General features: G+C 43.6%; 1 protein-coding gene across 2 annotated transcripts in view; it reads right to left on the bottom strand.

The window, feature by feature from the left end:
• The window catches only part of DRD2 (dopamine receptor D2), a 29,799-nt gene extending 13,592 nt beyond the window's left edge, over window positions 1-16,207 (bottom strand). Inside the window, exons 1-3 of one of the 2 annotated variants that reach the window (XM_036746530.1) lie at window positions 15,896-16,207; window positions 2,709-2,818; window positions 760-896 (exon numbers count right to left, since the gene is read on the bottom strand). In XM_036746530.1, coding sequence (XP_036602425.1) covers window positions 760-896; window positions 2,709-2,818; window positions 15,896-16,180 — 532 coding nt within the window. In that variant the 5' untranslated portion in view covers window positions 16,181-16,207. The remainder of the gene's footprint in view (window positions 1-759; window positions 897-2,708; window positions 2,819-15,895) is intronic. The other variant, XM_036746529.1, reaches the window with a different exon arrangement.
• Between the last annotated feature and the right edge of the window lie 879 nt (window positions 16,208-17,086).

The raw sequence follows: 17,086 nt of genomic DNA, 5'->3' as shown, positions 1-17,086 counted from the left end.
TAGAAATTGAAATCTTCTCCTCTCTACAGATTCACCCATTACTCCTTTATTCTGTTTTCCAGGCTAAGCAGATAGAACCAATCTAATCTTTGACCTAATATCCCTTCAGGTACTCAAGGACAGATATGATGTCCCTCCCCAATCTTTCTCCAGACCAAATATCCCAAGTTCCTTTGACCAATTCTCCTATAGCACAATCTCTGGTTCCTTCACCATTCTTGTCACTCTCCTTAAATAACCTTGTATCCATAATTAATCCCCTCCAGGGCATGGAATATATCTTCCATTTCCATTATATTCCCCACAATGATTAACATAGGCTTATGGCATGCAGTAGATCTCAGTAATTATTTACATGAGCGCCTCCTAGCTCCACCAGATTCTCTCTAGACCAAGGCCACAGCCCCACTATAAAAAGCTCCTAAGGTAACAACTCACCTTGTGGCATATTAGGCATAACACTTACACAGCATTCATTTGGGTCTGGGGGCAGGGAAGGAGTCTGGAACTGTGACTCCATTAGCATGAGGAAGTCCAGAATTGGAAACCAAGTCAACTCCTCTGCAACTTAGAGTCTTAGTTGTTTGGGGAACCAAGAAGTTAAATGACCCATGGTTGATATAGCCAGGGGAGTACATATCCTGAAACTCCCCTCCAAACACAGGTATCCCCCTGCTCAGTATCTGGAAGACATCTCCATCCTAATTGGCACAGCAACTGGGCCCGCTAGGTGCACCAGGTACATACAGCTGGATTTACCTGTGTTGTTGAGTCCGAAGAGCAGCGGGCAGGAGATGGCAAAGGACAGAACCCAGACAACGGTGATCATGACGGTAACACGGCGCTTGGAGCTGTAGCGGGTATTGTAGAGCATTGGCATTGCTACTGCTGTGTACCTAAAGTGGTGAGGGTGGGAGCGAGACAGTTATTGAAGGAGTGAAGGGAAGAGAAGGAGACAAAGGGAAGACCATCTGATCCCTCCTGGCTTCTTGGACTACTCACCTATCCTTCAGGGCCTAGCTCATGCCTTTCCTTTTCCACAAAATGACTCTAGCCTGTGGTCTATGATCTCACAATCCATGATGGACTCTCCCTTCCCCCAAGAAAATATAAGCTCTTTAGGGGCAGAATTGTTTTATTTTACTATTGTCTATATCCTCACTCCTTAGCATAATGCCTGTCCTATATTAGCCACACAATAAATTCCTGCTTAACTGGGTTGAATCATTTATTTGAATTTTCTGCAGAGACTAACACAGTACTTAATTCAGTCAACATTTATTATACAATTACTATATAGCTGGAGCCATACTAATATATATATATATATACATATATGTGTGTTACATATATATACATATATATGTATGTGTGTACATATATATATACACACATATGTATTTGTTTGCATGTTGTCTCTCCTATTAGAGTGTAAGCTCCTTGAAGGCAGGGACAATCTTTTGCCTCTTTTTGTATCCACATATCTTAGCACAGTGCCTGGCACATAGAAGGCATTTAATAAATATTGATTGATAGATAGAAGTATATATATATATGATAAATAGAGTGCAAATGAAAGGCAATTTCAGAGGGAAGGCACTAGCAGAGGGGGCTACCAGGAAAGCTTCTTGTAGCAAATAGAATTTGAATTTGGTCTTGAAGAAAGCAGTGGAAGCCAGGAGGTAGAGGTGAAGAGAGAGAACAGTCCAGGCATAGAAAACAACCAATAACAAGGCTCCAGGTTAGAAGATGATATATTATGAGAGGGAAATAGCAAGAAGATCCTTGTAGGCAGATCATCAACATCCTAGAGTACATGGGAAGCAATAAGATCTAAGACATCTGGAAAGGTAGAAAGGCACCAGTTTATGCAGAGCTTTAAATGCCAATCAGAGGAGTTTATATTTGATCCTAGGGGAGCCACTGGGATTTATTGAATCAGGGAGGGTATGGCACAGTCAGCCCCACATTTTAGGAATACTAGTCTGACAACCGAGTGAGGGATAGACTAGAGTAGGGAGAGACTTGAGGAAGGAAGACCAACCAGAAGGCTATTTACTGTTGATAGTTGTTGCTGTTTGTCCTTTGTTCTCAAAGTGGACCATGACATCAGGAAGTGATTTGCAAGTGAATTGGATTTAAGTGAGACAGGGCTGTGCATGGTCACCAGCCTCATTTTTCTCCTCTGGAGCTGAGTCTAGTGGCCAGATGTAGATCAGGAAAACTGGAGATGGACCCATCGTCAATAGTCTAGGAGTGGGATGAGAAGGACGTGTACCAGGGCATTGGCTATTTAAGTGGAGAAAAGGAGTCATATACAAGAGAGGATGTGAAGGTAGACTCCAAAATTAATACTTATCATCTAATCAATTTAAATTTATTAATTACTGATTGATTGAAATAAGCTCTGGTCTCAGTCCCCCAGCTTATTATTGTATGTGGTCCCAGCAAGGATCCTCTGATCAGTGCTCCCCTCCTACTTGTCATGAGATTGGGTTGTTGTTCTAAGTGTTCCCAGAAGCTCCATCAGTCTCTACCTCTACTTGTTATGGGTCCAAACTGCAAAGCTGGCAAATGGAGCCCCAAATTACCTTTCTCAATGAATTCGAGGACAGAATGAACGCCACCATGTAAGAAAACAGAGAGCAGCCAGCAGGGGAGTAACTCCTCTGTGCCCTTCCCTCCTGACACCTGAGCTGGGCTCTCACCTGTCAATGCTGATGGCACAGAGGTTGAGGATGCTCGCGGTGCACATCATAACATCCAGGGTGACGAAGATATCACAGTGAATCCGACTGAACTTCCACTCTCCCACCACCTGGGAAGAGAACAAAGCTTTGATTTCTTCTGTCTATGGCCTTCTTCAAATACAACTCCCAGAACTCAGCCTAATATTAGAGTTATGTTCTAACTAGAGCAGAATATATCAAGGCCATCATCCCCCTAGTTCTAGAGTATCTTAGACTTCTGTTTAAAGTAGCTTGACATCAAATTAGATTTTTGGGTTGCCATATCACACTGTCGATGCATATTGAGTTTGTTGTCCACTCAAGTCCTTAATTTTGTTTTCCATTGTGCTAGCCTCTATATTTTTGGGATCTGGACTCTGTTATCCAATGTTAACTGTCCCTCCCAACTTTGTGCCATCTACAGATTTGATGGGTTCAACATCAACCAAATAAGCATTTATTAAGTACTTCCTGGGCAGGTAAGAAGAGCAGTATATAGAACAGAGGGCCTGGAATGAGGAAGACCTGAGTTCAAATCCAGACTCAGATGCATACTAGTTGTGTGACCCTGGGCAAGTCATTTAACCCTCTTTGCCTCAGTTTTCCCATCTATAGAAGGAAATGGCAAATCACTCCAATATCTCTGTGAAGAAAACCACCAAATGGGGTCACCAAGGGGCAGACATGACTGAACAACAACAATGACATGTATCAGGCACTGAAAATACCAAAATATAAATAAAAGGAAGGCCTCAGTCCCTCAGAGGTACATGCCATTGATACCTTTATCTAAAGTCATTAATAAAAACATTAAACAGCAGGAGACCAAGCCCAGATCTGTGGAACGCTTCAATGCAAACTTGCTTTTTTGTCAATTATTCTTTGAGTGTAGTCATTCAACCAGTTCTGAATCTAACTTTACTCTAGTCTAGCCCTTTTCTCACCATCTCTTTCACACACTCAATATGAAAGACTGTCAAATTCCTTGCCAAAATCATGTATGCTGCTCTATGTCATTCTCCTGATCTCTCAGTCTTACAAGCTATTGTGTCTGGCAATCAATGACCATAAATTTACACTGAGCACAGATATATATGGCATCCCTCATGTAATTCTATAAATATCTGATGACTAATTGACTTTTTAGGAGGTAGACACATGTTTTCCTTAGCAACAGGCTCCAGGATCTCTCTAAAACACAGGCTTTCACACCAAGTTGGTGGGTCTGAAGCTTCCCCCCAGTAATGGTTCTTGATCCACCCATCCCCTACATCCTGTCCAGAGTATGGCAGGGGAATATTGTGGATCCTAGAGGCTCACGAGATCTCTGGGAAGACAGGCTAGCTGGCAAGTCTGCCTTAGCAGAGACTCACAGATCAGAGCTGGGGGGTGGGAAGGGATAGATCTTCTACTCATAGCATGTGATGCCAGGCAAGTCATAAATATAATGAAATGAGAACTGGAGGGACCTTGGAGGCTTCCCCTTCCCTATATTGTCAGAACCTATGAAGCAATATCTGGGAAGCCGGTTAGAGGAAGCCCAGGAGAGTGCAATTGTGCTTTCAATTTTAAGAAAGTAAGAAGAAAGGTTCAAGAAGGGGTATTCAGGACCCTTAGTCACATAGGTCAGAGTATCCCTAGCACATACAGGGCAGCTGGGAACTTTGAATGTTGCCTCATAAGGCAGACAAGTGGTGTGGTGTATGGAGTGCTAGGCCTGGAGTCAGGACGACCTGGATTCAAATCTTGCCTCAGATGCTTGATAGCTGTGTGACCCTGGGCAAGTCACTTAACCTCTGTCTGCTTCAGTTTTCTAATCTATAAAATGGGGATAATACTAGCATTCATTTCATGGGCTTGTGGCAAAGACCAAAAAAGATAGCATTTGCAAAGCACTTTGCAAGCCTGAAGGTGCCATATAAATGCTAGCTATGATATTATTTGAACCTTACAACAAGACTGTGAAAGAGGCAAGGCAGGTATTTCCCCATATTCATCTTATTGTACCCACTACAATCATCATCATCATCATCATCACCATTATTACTACCACCATCATCATCACTATCACCACCACCACCACCATCATCATCTTCATCATCATCATCACCATCTTCATCATCACCACTATCATCACCATCATCATGATCTTCATCATCACCATCATCATCACCATCACCACCACCATCATCACATTCATTATCACCACCATCATCATCTTTATCATCACCATCTTCATCATCACCACTATCATCACCATCATCATCTTCATCATCACCACCATCATTACCACCACAATCATCACATTCATTATTGCCACCATCATCATCTTCATCATCATCATCACCATCTTCATCATCTTCTTCATCACCACCACCACCACCATCATCATCATCATCAACAACAGCAACAGGTTAACAGCTCCAATTTCTATAGCACTTATATGGTTTATAAACTCTTTACTTTCCTCACCCTCCATGAAGTAGATTAGTGCAGAAGGGGGTGTCTTCATTTTATAGATATAGAAATTCGGGCTCTTAGAGGTCACAAATACATTTAGAGCTAGAAAGGAATTTAGAGATCATCTAGTCTAATCCCCACATTTTACAGATGAGGAAACTGAGGCCCAGAGAGGTCACTAAGGCAGCAAACAGCAGGACCAGGATTTCAATGTGGGTCCTCTACTCCTTGTTCAGTGTTTTTTCCACTGTCTTCCTTCAAGGCTAAATTCAAGTTCTGCTTTCTAATAGAGGTCTTTTCTGATTCCTCACTTGTTAGTAATCACTATCCAAATTACTTGGTATTTATTTTACAGTGTCTTATTTCATTTTGTTTTTGTTTTGTCTTTGTATCCTGAGTGCCCAAAATAGTGCCCGGCACTTGGTGGACAATAGATACTTGTTCAAATGAATTACACCACACCAAATTAATGACTTGCCCAGTGTCAATAAAGCTTGTTGTGTTTGTCCTTCATTCTCAAAGAGGACCATGGCATCAGGGAATGATGACATGACTTACAGTTGACTTTGATTTGAATGAGGGAGGGCTGGGCAAGGTCACCACCCTCACTTTCTCCTCCAGAGCCATCTTAGTCCAGTGGCCTGATATTCAACAGGAAGACTGGAGATGGCCCAGGATGCAATGGGACTGGCCCTTTTAGGCTAAAACCTTTTCAGGTACTCCCTTAGAGTGAGATAACACTCATTCAATGAATAGGCCTCTTTAAGAAGTGATTCAAGGGATGGTCCCAGTAATTAGAAAAAAAGGTTTAAAAATCAAGCTAGGAGAGGAAGACCCTCAGGGTTGCTGTTCCAGAGAGAAACAGTTACCACTGACATTCACTCTAAGCCAGGAGGGCCCAAAATACAGCACAATTGAGGTTCAAAGAAATTAAGCGACTTGCTCAAGGTTATACATCCAGTAAGTGATAAAGCCAATCCTAACTCTTTCATCTTTCTACGGTGCCAAAGAAGCCCCCTAAAAGAAGATGGATGTCACAACCTTGCCTTGGTCATATTCTAATATCTCGAACCAGCCACTGTTAGGAAATCCTTCTGTAATGAAGTCAATAAGCATTTATTAAGCCCTCACTACTTGCCAGACACTGTGCTAAGCTGGAAATACAAATAAAAACAAAAGAAAAAAAGCCCTGCCCTCAAGGAGCTTACATTTTAATGGGGGAAGATAACATAAAAAGAAACTGAATGGGGAAGAAGAGAAGGTGAAGAGACTGTGTGGGGGCGTAGTGAAGAATGTCCATAGTGTCAGGAATGGAGCTCAGAGAGGAATGAAGAAGTTAATAGTGTTAGCCTGAGCATTTTCCTTAAAGAGAGGGTCTGGGAGGAACTGACCAATCAGAAGAAGGAGCTGCAAGGGTGGTGTAATCTTCCAGGGTGAGACGGCTTCTGTGCCTGGTACAGAAAGTCCATAGAGTCAGTCAGTAGCAGAGTCAGAGAGGAATGAAAGGCTTTTAGCACTGACCCACACCCTTCATGCTGCAATTAAAGCACAACTCTCTATTTAAAATGAATGTCGTCCACAGGGATTAAGTGGGAGGAAGGTTAGGGTACAACTTTCCCAAAAAGCTCGTAGACCCAGGCTGATTTTTTTTTTTTGCTTTTAACAATAGAAGAAAAAAAAATAAAACAGGCAAGAAAGAAATGTTTCCCTTTCACTCCCTGAGAAATGGAGCTGAGTAGTGCTGACTCTGACACATGTCATAATGTGGGGACTAATTATAACTTGTCCTGTTCCAGTCACTGCTTTCTTGGGCTCTGGGGCATGAAACCAAACTCAGCATTTAAGCCCAATAGTGGGCATTGGAGCAGCTCTCACCAGATGCTGAGGAGAGAAGCCTCTCCTTGGAAGACAGGAAACCTTCCCCCAGGGTATTATTGTTTGGGTTCTGAAATAGAAAGATGACTTGAAGATTCTTCTCCTGGGCTTCCTGATCTTCATAGGGAAAGAGATGTGCTAACAAGATGGGAGGAAGCTCTTTAATGATATCTGAATGACAGCTGGATGGGCCATCATAAGGCCTGTGGGAAGAGGGGAGGGAGGAGGAGGGGAAAAACCGTCAGAATCGGAGCACATTTTTTTTTACCTGTAAAGGACACTTTGCCCAGCCCTCATTAGCTGGCAGCTGCTTCCCAGTTTCAGAAGCTTTCTCTGGGGAAAGGGATTTGGGCATTGCGCCAATAGTGATGGGGCACCTTATACTTATCTATGTGAAGAGGGGCAGGTTTTTAGAGGCAGTTAGATGGGGTAGCGGGTAAGAATGTTGGACTTGGAATCAGGAAGGTGAGTTCAAATCCTGCCTCAGACACCGACTAGTTGTGTGATCCTGGTCAAGTTACTTAACTGCTGCCTGGCTGGCTCAGTTTCCTCATTCGCAAAACTGGAGATAGTAACAGCACCTACCTCACAAGGTTGTTTTGAGGATCAAATGAGATAATATTTGCAAAGCTTTTGGCATAGTGCCTAGTGAATAGCAGGCACTTATTAAATGCTTTTCCCCTTTCTTTTCCCTTCCCATCCTACCTAGGCTTAAAGGAAAAAAAGACAGAGAGAGAATGGGTGACGACAATAAGATTTCCTTCATGTGATCCTGTTCCATATCCCGGCCAACCAGCCAGCCCAATCATCTTGCCATTCACTCTGCTCCCACCCTATCTAGAGCAGCATTTCTGTACCTGACAGACAGAAAAATGCCCCTGAGGGAAAGTTAAGCCCTTCGCTTTGGAATGCCCACTCAGGGGTCTAGTTGTCTCTATTGGTAAGGGAATGAGCGCCCATTCAGCCAGACCACTTTATGTAGTGATCCCCAGACCTCCAGGCTAGACCACGCTTCACATCCATCCAAACTATCCATATTACTATCTGCCTATATATATATGTCCTCCCTCTTGCCACCTCTTGCTCTGGTCTCAGTAATCAAATCAGTGCTACCATATTACCAGTGTTTCTGAAAAGAGTGTGTCAAAGTATTGCCCTACAGATCAACTCACCTGCCATCCCTGTGACATTGTTACTATCTCAACTCTTATATATGATTTCTTTCCTCCTATTTGTTAGAATGTAATCTCCTTGAGGGGAATGACTAGCTCACTTTTATATGCGTATTTGGAGAGTTCACCACAGTACCTGGCACATAGTAATCAATCAATTAATGAGCAAGCGTTTATTAAGCATATACCAAGTGTCAGACAGAGGCTAGACACGAGAGGTGGAATGACAAAAATGAAGCAACCCTTGACCACAAGAAGCTTATGTTCTTTGAATGAATCAGCAAGTACCTATATGTACAATAAATATGGGGGAGAGAGGGCCCTAGCAGTTAGGTGGATCAGGAAGGGCTTTTTAGAGAAGATGATTTTTAAGCTGTCTTGAAGTAAGCAAATTCGAAATCTCTCTTACAGTTTGTCTGATTTCCCTCTGAACTACTTAGGGATTCAGTGAAGTGTAAATGAGGGTAGAATGGATGAAAAGGCGTGGAAATAAGAGATGAAGTTCTATGTGGGAAGAACAAAGTCCAGTTTGGCTGGACCATAGATTATGATATATTGGAGCTGGCAAGATAGGTTGCTCCAAGCCAAACAAAAGATTTTATATTTTTTCCTAGAAGCAATAGGGAACCACTGGAGTTTGCGGAGTGGGAGAGTGATGCGGTCAGATCTGTGCTTGAGGCAAATCACTGGCAACTGACTAGAGCATGTATTAACAAAGAGAAAGATTTGAGACAGGGAGGCCAATTAGGAGGTCATTACAATAGTTTAGGCCAAGCCTGAACTAAGGTGATGACTTTGTAATAGATCAAAAGGGATAGATGGGAGAGATGTAGTGGAGGTAGAAATGGCAAGACCTGGCAACTGAATAGATATGTTGGGTGAGAGAGAGGATGGAACTGAGGATGACTTCAAGGTTATGAACCTGGATGACTAGAAGAATGATGATGCCAGAAATGGGGAGATTTGATAGCACGAAGGGTTTTAGGGTAAAGAAAATGAATTCTGTTTTAGACATGTTGAACTTGAGATGCCTATTAGACATGCAGTTTGAAATGTCCAAAGGGTTGTTGGTGATGCAGGATTGGAGAGAGAGCCAGACAGAGAGAGCCAGAGACAGAGAGAGAGGAAGAGGGAGAATGAAAGGGAGAGAGAGAAAGAGAGAGAGAGAGAAGAGAAGAGAAGAGATGGGGGAAGGAGAGAGAAAGGGACAGATAAAGAGACAGAGACACAGAGAGACACAGGAAGAGAGATGGGGAGAGGGAGAGAGACAGGAAGACAGAGAGACAGAGGGGCAAATAGGGAGAAGAGACTGAGAGAAGAGAGGAGAGAGACAAACAGAGAGAGGGAGAGACAGAGACAGAGATGATGGCAGGAAGGGAGAGAGAGAAAAAGGCTGGATACATAGATCTCAGAACTGCATGCCTAGAGATGACAGTTAAACCTATGGCTTATGAGATCACCAAAAGAGTTTAGAGAGAATAGAAGTAACAACAGCTTTTGTATAGCCCTTTGTGGTTCACAGGTGCTTATTACAGTTATATCTAGGAGGAAGATGCTATTATTATTAACCTCATTTTACGGAAGAGGAAAATGAGGCTGCGAGAGGTTCAGTCACTTGCCCAGGGTCACATTGTAAGTGTATGAGGCAGGATTTGAACTCTGGACTTTTTGATCCCAGGTCCAGTACTGTTTCAACTATGCCATCTAGCTGCTCAGGACTGAAGTTTAAGAATACACCCAGAGTTGGTAAATGCTTAATAATGACTTTAATAATTCATTCATTTGGGGGCAGCTAGGTAGCACAGTCAGTAGAGCACCGGCCCTGGAATCAGGAGGACCTGAGTTCAAATCCAACCTCAGACACTTGACACACTTACCAGCTGTGTGACTTTGGGCAAGTCACTTAACCCAATTGCCTTGCCTTCCCCCTTCCAAGAAAACAAACAAACAAAAATAATTCGTTCATTCATGATGGCCCATTTTTTTTGGCCTTTCCCAGGTCCTAAGCCCTTCTAAACTCAAAGAATGCCTCATTGGGTAGGAGGTTAGAGAAAACAGGTAGTGAAAGGGTAGGCTAGTAGAATTTTATATCTGGAAGGAATCTTAGCAATCATTCCTAATTTTACAGATGAGGAAACCAAGGCCCAGAGAGGGAAAATACTTTGCCCAAGTTCCCATGGACAGTTAGTGAAAGAGCTAGGCCAAGAACTCAGTCCAGTACTCCAATCCAGCACTCTTTCCATCACCCTACACCCATGTAGACTGTTAATGCTTTTGCTTTACTCAAGCCTGATTTCTTACGAGCAAGAATGTGTGATCCAAGAGCCCGAGAGGCACTTAAATGTCTGGGAGCTTAGATTTAAACAGATAGTTTAGAATGACCGCAAAAGTTCAGCCCAGCTCTAAAACTAGATCTGTGTTCCTATGTGAATAGGGAGTGAGCTGTAACTAGGGTAGGTCTGACAAGACTTTGTCTTAGGCACTGATATTTGGGGTTAAGTGCTTCCTGGAGGGGGTGAGATTCCTTTCCACTGCAGTCAACAAACCATCCTCTCTACCCCTCATTCCTTGGGAGTTTTGAATGGCTGATGATCCAGTGGAAGTTGGGGGCAAATGTGGGTTTTGGGAAGGAGTGATGCTTGTGGGCTGGCAAAGCTAAGAAAGGTCAGGGACAGGTCTACCCCCTGGACCACACCCATGGTCACTGTCTGCTGTATCTCTGTTTCTCCCTCCCCTTCTGGCCCCTGCCAACTTCATAGCTTAATTCCCTTCTCCATGGTCTTATGATCATGGGACTTTGGAGATCATTAAGTCCAAACCCCTTCATTAAAAAAAAAAGAACCTGAGGCTAAGAGAGATTAAGGGTCATACAGCTCAGGGTTATATGACTATTAAGCACCAGAGGTAGGATTTGAACCCAGGTCTTGCTAAATAACTTCAAGTCCAGCACTCTATGCTAAGAATTGTATCCATGGCTTTAAAGGGAGCCATTCTAAATACTTTTCCTCTAGGGGTGGCACTAGTCCACAAAGCATAGGCAAAGGCTCTTTCTTACAGGCCCTGAGTAGGAGCAAGAGAATATTGTTTCCCTGACCCCTGGGAGCTTCTGAGGCTGGGCCACGGTTTGATAGGGAGCAAGGAAAAGCTAAGGGCATTCCAGGGAGCCCCTGGGATCTTTGGTCATTCCATTCCTGCTTCTCAGGCAGTGCAACAGGGAGCACCAGATACCTGTGCCTCAGGGATCTCTGGGTATGTGTTTGGCTGGGCAAAGATGTCTGGATGAGTTACAGAGGCATCCCAGAAGTTCTATAGTTCCTTTTCTGCCTCCATTCCTCGTATCACTGCATACCTTCCCTTCTAGACCAGGAGTCTCCAAAGTGGTGGCCAGAAGCCCCTAAGCGTGTGGGGTTGGAAGATAGGTGATAGTCAATTCGGGGCTGATTCCAATACAAATGCACCCTTCCCTTTACCTGCGACATGGCCCATTACTTCCTCTATCCCCACCTCAAGCTCTCAACCTTCCCCTTTCTGAGCTTGATACCCTTACCCCGCCCTCCGCCCCAGCATAACCACCATGAAAAAAATATTTTGACTAACAAGGGTATAATCAAAAGAATTCAAATACCTCTACTCCAGGCTTTCATACTCAGCTCCTGGATCATAAGATCAAGATTTAGAGCTGGACAAGATCATCAGAGCTTATCTAATGTACTGCCCCCACCCTTGTCAACTGAGGAAACTGAAGTCCAGAGAGGTTGTGACTTGCCCAAGGTTAGACTCTAAATCAAGCACTGAGAATGATCTTCAGGTGATGCAATAGATAGGGCACTGGGCCTGGAATCAGGAAGACTCATTTTCAAGAGTTCAATTCTCGGCTCAGACACTTAGTAGCTGTGTGACCCTGGGCAAGTCACTTAACCCTGTTTACCTCAGTTTCCTCATCTGTAAAATGAGCTGGAGAAGGGAATAGCTAAACTATCCAGTATCTCTGCCAAGAAAGCCCCAAATGGGGTCACAGAGAGCCAGACAAGACTGAAAAAAAGACTTAACAACAACAAATTCTTATCTTCTGGTGACTTCTTATTGCTCTTTCCCCAGAATTCTGAGGGGAGTAACTCAGTTTATTTGGGACTCTATAGTTGTGTCTGAGCTGGTGGGAGGGGAGTAGGGAATAATTTATGCCAATAAGATGTTTCTTACACCAGGTGCAAAGTTCTCACCTTTTTGCTATAAACAGCCACTCTTTCTAGCCTCTGCTGGGCAGCCTTTTAACCTTAGGGCAGGCTGGATTTGCTTGCTAATCTCTGATTTTTTTTTTTTACATCTGCTGTCCTAATGTTCAACATAAGTGAGAGACATTAAAGACATCTATTTCCCAAAGAACCGAGAGAGGGAGGACTCTTCCCTGTGAACAATGATTCCTTCCAATAGGGATTTTGTTATGGACATCGGCTTCAATTGGAGAAGATGGATTGGCTCTATGCAAGAACTTTTTAGGATTGAGGATTATAGGACATGGAAATGGAAGACTAAGGGAGATTGTGACATCTTTTTCCCTTAGTCATCTTAAAAAAATAAGCTGTTCCACCATCCATCTGGAATAGGTTAGGTGTGATCTGGTTTGTAAGCCATGTAGCCTAGAAGAGACCACTATTATGTCATGAAAAAACACCCAGATCTGGAGTCAGGAGACCTGGATTCATGTCTTAGCTGTGATGGCCCCTGCATGACCATAAGCAAATCTGTCAACCTCTCCACTTCCTCATCTACAAAATGCAGATAGTAATTCTTTGAAGTGTTGATGCCAGGGAAAAGCTTTCTAAGTCTTTAATGGTAAGCACAATGATGAACAGGTTGGGACCATTTAAACTCCCTCATACTTAGAGTTCAGGGACACAGGTTATTACCGAGTGATGTGTAGTGAGTGGGGCTATGAGAACAATGGTGGTGATGATGATGGTGATGGTGATGGTGATGATGATGGGGATAGCAATAGCTAAACACTTATCTAGCATGTTAAGGCTCATAAAGGACTTTATATATTTATCTCAGTTGATCCTCACAACAATCCTATGAGGTGGGTGCTGTTGTCTCCATTTTGCATATGGGGAAATTGAGGCTGAGAGAGGTTAAGTGATTTTCCCAGGGTAACATCTCTAGTAAATGACTGAGTTAGGATTTGAACTCAGATTTTACTGACTCCAAGTTCATTTCGCTATCCACTGTAGCTGGATCCTAGCCCAGAGGTCTGGATAGAGCCCATCTGAGAAACAGTAGCAGGGACAAGCATTCCTGGCATCAACATAGCCTATGTATTCACCAGAATCCTGGACACTGACTCTGCCAGCTCTATGGTTGGGGCCATCTGAATAATAACAATATCTTCCCTTAAGAGCACATGGGCAGCAAAACCTAAGGCATCCCTCCTCTGGCTTAGGGTGGTGACTCCCTCTCATTTGTCTTTCTGCTTTAAAAGCTAGGGCAGGAAGGAGGGGGAAGCTTGAGCTGCCTGCTCTGGGGGATGTGAGAACTCCTAATGAGAGGCCCTTAGGTCCTAGTTATGGTCCTAAGGGAGAGGGCCAGGTCACCATTTCAGTGATCTGGATACTGGACCATAGAAGCTCCTTAGAACACTGACCCCTCACCATTGGCCCTGTTTGCATCAGGGTTTAGGCCAGTCACCAGAAGGTACACCCTCCATCCTCCACTCTCTTAGCCATTTTGCTCCCAGAGTTGCTGAGCAGCTGAACTTATTAATGTGTGCATGGATGAATCCATTGGACCCACCCCTCACTGCCTAGCCTCCTCCCTCTGAGTCTGTGAATCCCAGAGAAGAGGCATCATGGGCAGAAGGTGGGGGAGGGACAGTGCTTGGTGATCAATTCCTCTCTTTTGCAGATCCTGTTTGACCCACATCCCCAATCCAGGATGTTGGGGCCACCCTGCCCTGAATTAGGCAATTGCAGCCCTGCAGGGTGGCCCCTCCCATGCAGCCCTGGCCTCTGCCTTGTCTCTAGGGATCCAGAGCTCTGTCTCTTGGCAGAGTTGTGTGTAATGAAATTGGCCTTGATTAGGTCAGGGGAAAAGCAATAAAGTTCAGGGCTAAAACCCAGGCACAATGGAAAGAGCACTGGGTCTCACGTCAAGGTTCAGACTATTGACCTGCCTTTCTTTAAGCTCCAACTAAAATCCTATCTTCTACAGGAAGCCTTCCCCAGCCTCTCTTAATTCCTGTGCTTAATTCTTCTGTTAATTATTTCCTATTTATCCTGTCTATCACTTGCTTTGTACATATTTGTTTACATGTTGTCTCTCTCATTAGATTGTAAGCTCCTTGAGGGCAGGGGCAGTCTTTGGACTCTTTCTGTATCCACAGAGTTTAGCACAGTGCCTGGCACATAGTAGGCACTTAATATATGTTCACTGAATTGAATTGAATTGAGTGTTGGTTCTGCCATTCACCAGTCATGTGACTTGGACAAAGTTACTTCAACTCAGTGCTTGATCTACGAAATGGAAATGTTAATATTTGTACTACTTACCTTACATGGTGGTTTAAATAGAACACTTTGTAAATTGTAGAGTTCTATCTATATGGATGTTGGCTGTTGTATGTGCTCATCTGAAGTGAGAAAATATCCTTAGCTTTTGGTCTGGAATGACCTTCCACTTTAGCCCTCAGATCTCACTTTGTTCTGAACCTAATAATATATTAATAGCTAGTTTTGATTATGGTATATATTATATCTCATGTAGTATATTTCATCTTCTACATAGTATATTATATGTTATGGAGTATAATATGTATTACATGTGTATGTATGTATACATATATATGTACATATACACACATACCCATATGCACATATATAAGCATTCTCTAACTGGAAATCTACTTCTCTTTCCATTATAGCACAGCTACCTTTCAGAAAGTAGCAGAGAGGTCATAAAGTATGACAGGAGAAAGAACAAGTCTAGAAACACTGATTCCACAACTCCCAGGGAGCAGTGCTTACCCTTAAACCCATTCCTTCCATCCAAATGGTACCAAGATGGCAGCTTGAAGTTCCACTGACTATCATCCCTTCCTGCATCCCTGGATCAATGCTTCCACAAGGGACTGTCTCTGCACAGCTAACCCCCTCTGTTTTCTACTTCAAACTTGAGCCATACTTGAAGTTTCTTTGTAAGGGGAGAGAAAAAGATTCCAACATAAACAGAGGGCACAGGAAGATCCAAGTCCTCAATCATTAAATGACTGGGAGAGCAGGCCAAACCAATCCACCTAACCTAAGCCAGTTCCTGCCAAATCTCTTTCTGGAGTCTGGTGGGAGACTTGGAAAGAAAAGCATCATATGGCTTTCTCTCCTAGGGTGGTTGTCACATCTTGTGGTGCCATGGTTTCTAAATCTCAACTGTGTTACTAAGAGCTATGGCATTAGCCAAGTCCTGAACATTCCAAAAAATGAGAAGGTTGAAAAGGGGAAGTATACCCCCCCATTTTATAGAGAAAAGAAGATGAAGCCCAAGAAGGTGAAGGCACATATTAAAGCTACATGGTGGTTTAATGGTGGGAACTGGAAGTGCAGTTTTGATACCCATTACTCTTTTGCAGGGGGTATGAGAAGAGAAAAAGCATGGGGAAGGATGCAGACCTACCTCCAGGTAGACGACCCAGGGCATGACTAGCGTGGCCACGAGGAGGTCAGCCACAGCAAGGCTGACAATTAGATAGTTGGTGGTAGTCTGGAGCGCCTTCTCTCGAGACACAGCCATGCACACCAGCACATTACCGAAGATGATGACGAAGATGAGCAGGGTGAGCAGCATGGCATAGTAGTTGTAGTGGGGTTTGTCTGCTTTTGCCTCGGACCCATTTAAAGACTGGGACCAATTCCGGCCGTCCAGGTCATCATCATACCAGGACAGGTTCAAGGGATCCATGGGAGCAATGGAGCCACTGGCCAGCTGTGCTCTGTTCCTAAAAAGAGACACAGGGAGTGAGCTGGGGGTTGGAGGAGGAGGTGGGGTAGTGTTGGGGTCAGACAGTACATGGGGTCCTTTCCATCATGGGAGAGGGGAAGAAAGCAGTTGCTTTCCAGCCAGTCAGGGAACCCCGAGAAGCATCTACCAGGTCTTATGTCTTCGATCCAATCCTCTCTGCCAGATTCTAGGAGGGAGAGGGGAGAATACTGTAGCAAAATACCACTGCTCCCATAGGAAAGTACTGTTGAGGCATGTGAGGAAGGAGAGGAAGGGAAGAGTATTTGGCCTGGGAGATATGGTCAGGGTTGCCCAAGTGTTATTGGGGGAGCGAAGAGGATTAGCCTAGTTTGCTTCACAGAATCCCCTACATGACTATCAGGCTCTGAAGAGTAAGAGCCACATGCATATCTCAGGCCACAGTGAACAGTAGACCACCAGTACCATAAATGTATAATTTCTATTACCATTCACTAAGTGAACCAGAAATTACTAACGCCTACAAAATGCTCAGCATTGAGCTCTAGGCACTCTGGAGGTAAGCAATATACAAAGAATCGATAAAACATAATTCCTGCTCTTAAGGCAATTGTAGTTTACTTGAGAAGATGACATTTACACATGAAAATGTAATATATGTCACAGCTCTTCCTCTAACCCCCATGACTATGAGCTCATAGGGACTAGATCTAATCATGGAGACTGACCCAAGAAGGTCATTTTCTTTTTTTTGGCTTGGTGCTACCCCTGGTGTTTACACTGGGAAAAATATCTTTTAATATAGTTGGTGCCTAGTTTGACACAGATGGAGGTTAAAAGGGTCCCCAGCTCTAATGCAATTACTAAAGGGAACAATGCAAATTGAAT

This window comes from Trichosurus vulpecula, chromosome 2 (assembly GCF_011100635.1).
Source record: "Trichosurus vulpecula isolate mTriVul1 chromosome 2, mTriVul1.pri, whole genome shotgun sequence".
In the NCBI taxonomy this organism is placed as follows: domain Eukaryota; kingdom Metazoa; phylum Chordata; class Mammalia; order Diprotodontia; family Phalangeridae; genus Trichosurus; species Trichosurus vulpecula.
The sequence above is the reverse complement of the archived record's forward strand: the minus strand, read 5'-3'. Positions and strand labels throughout refer to the sequence as shown.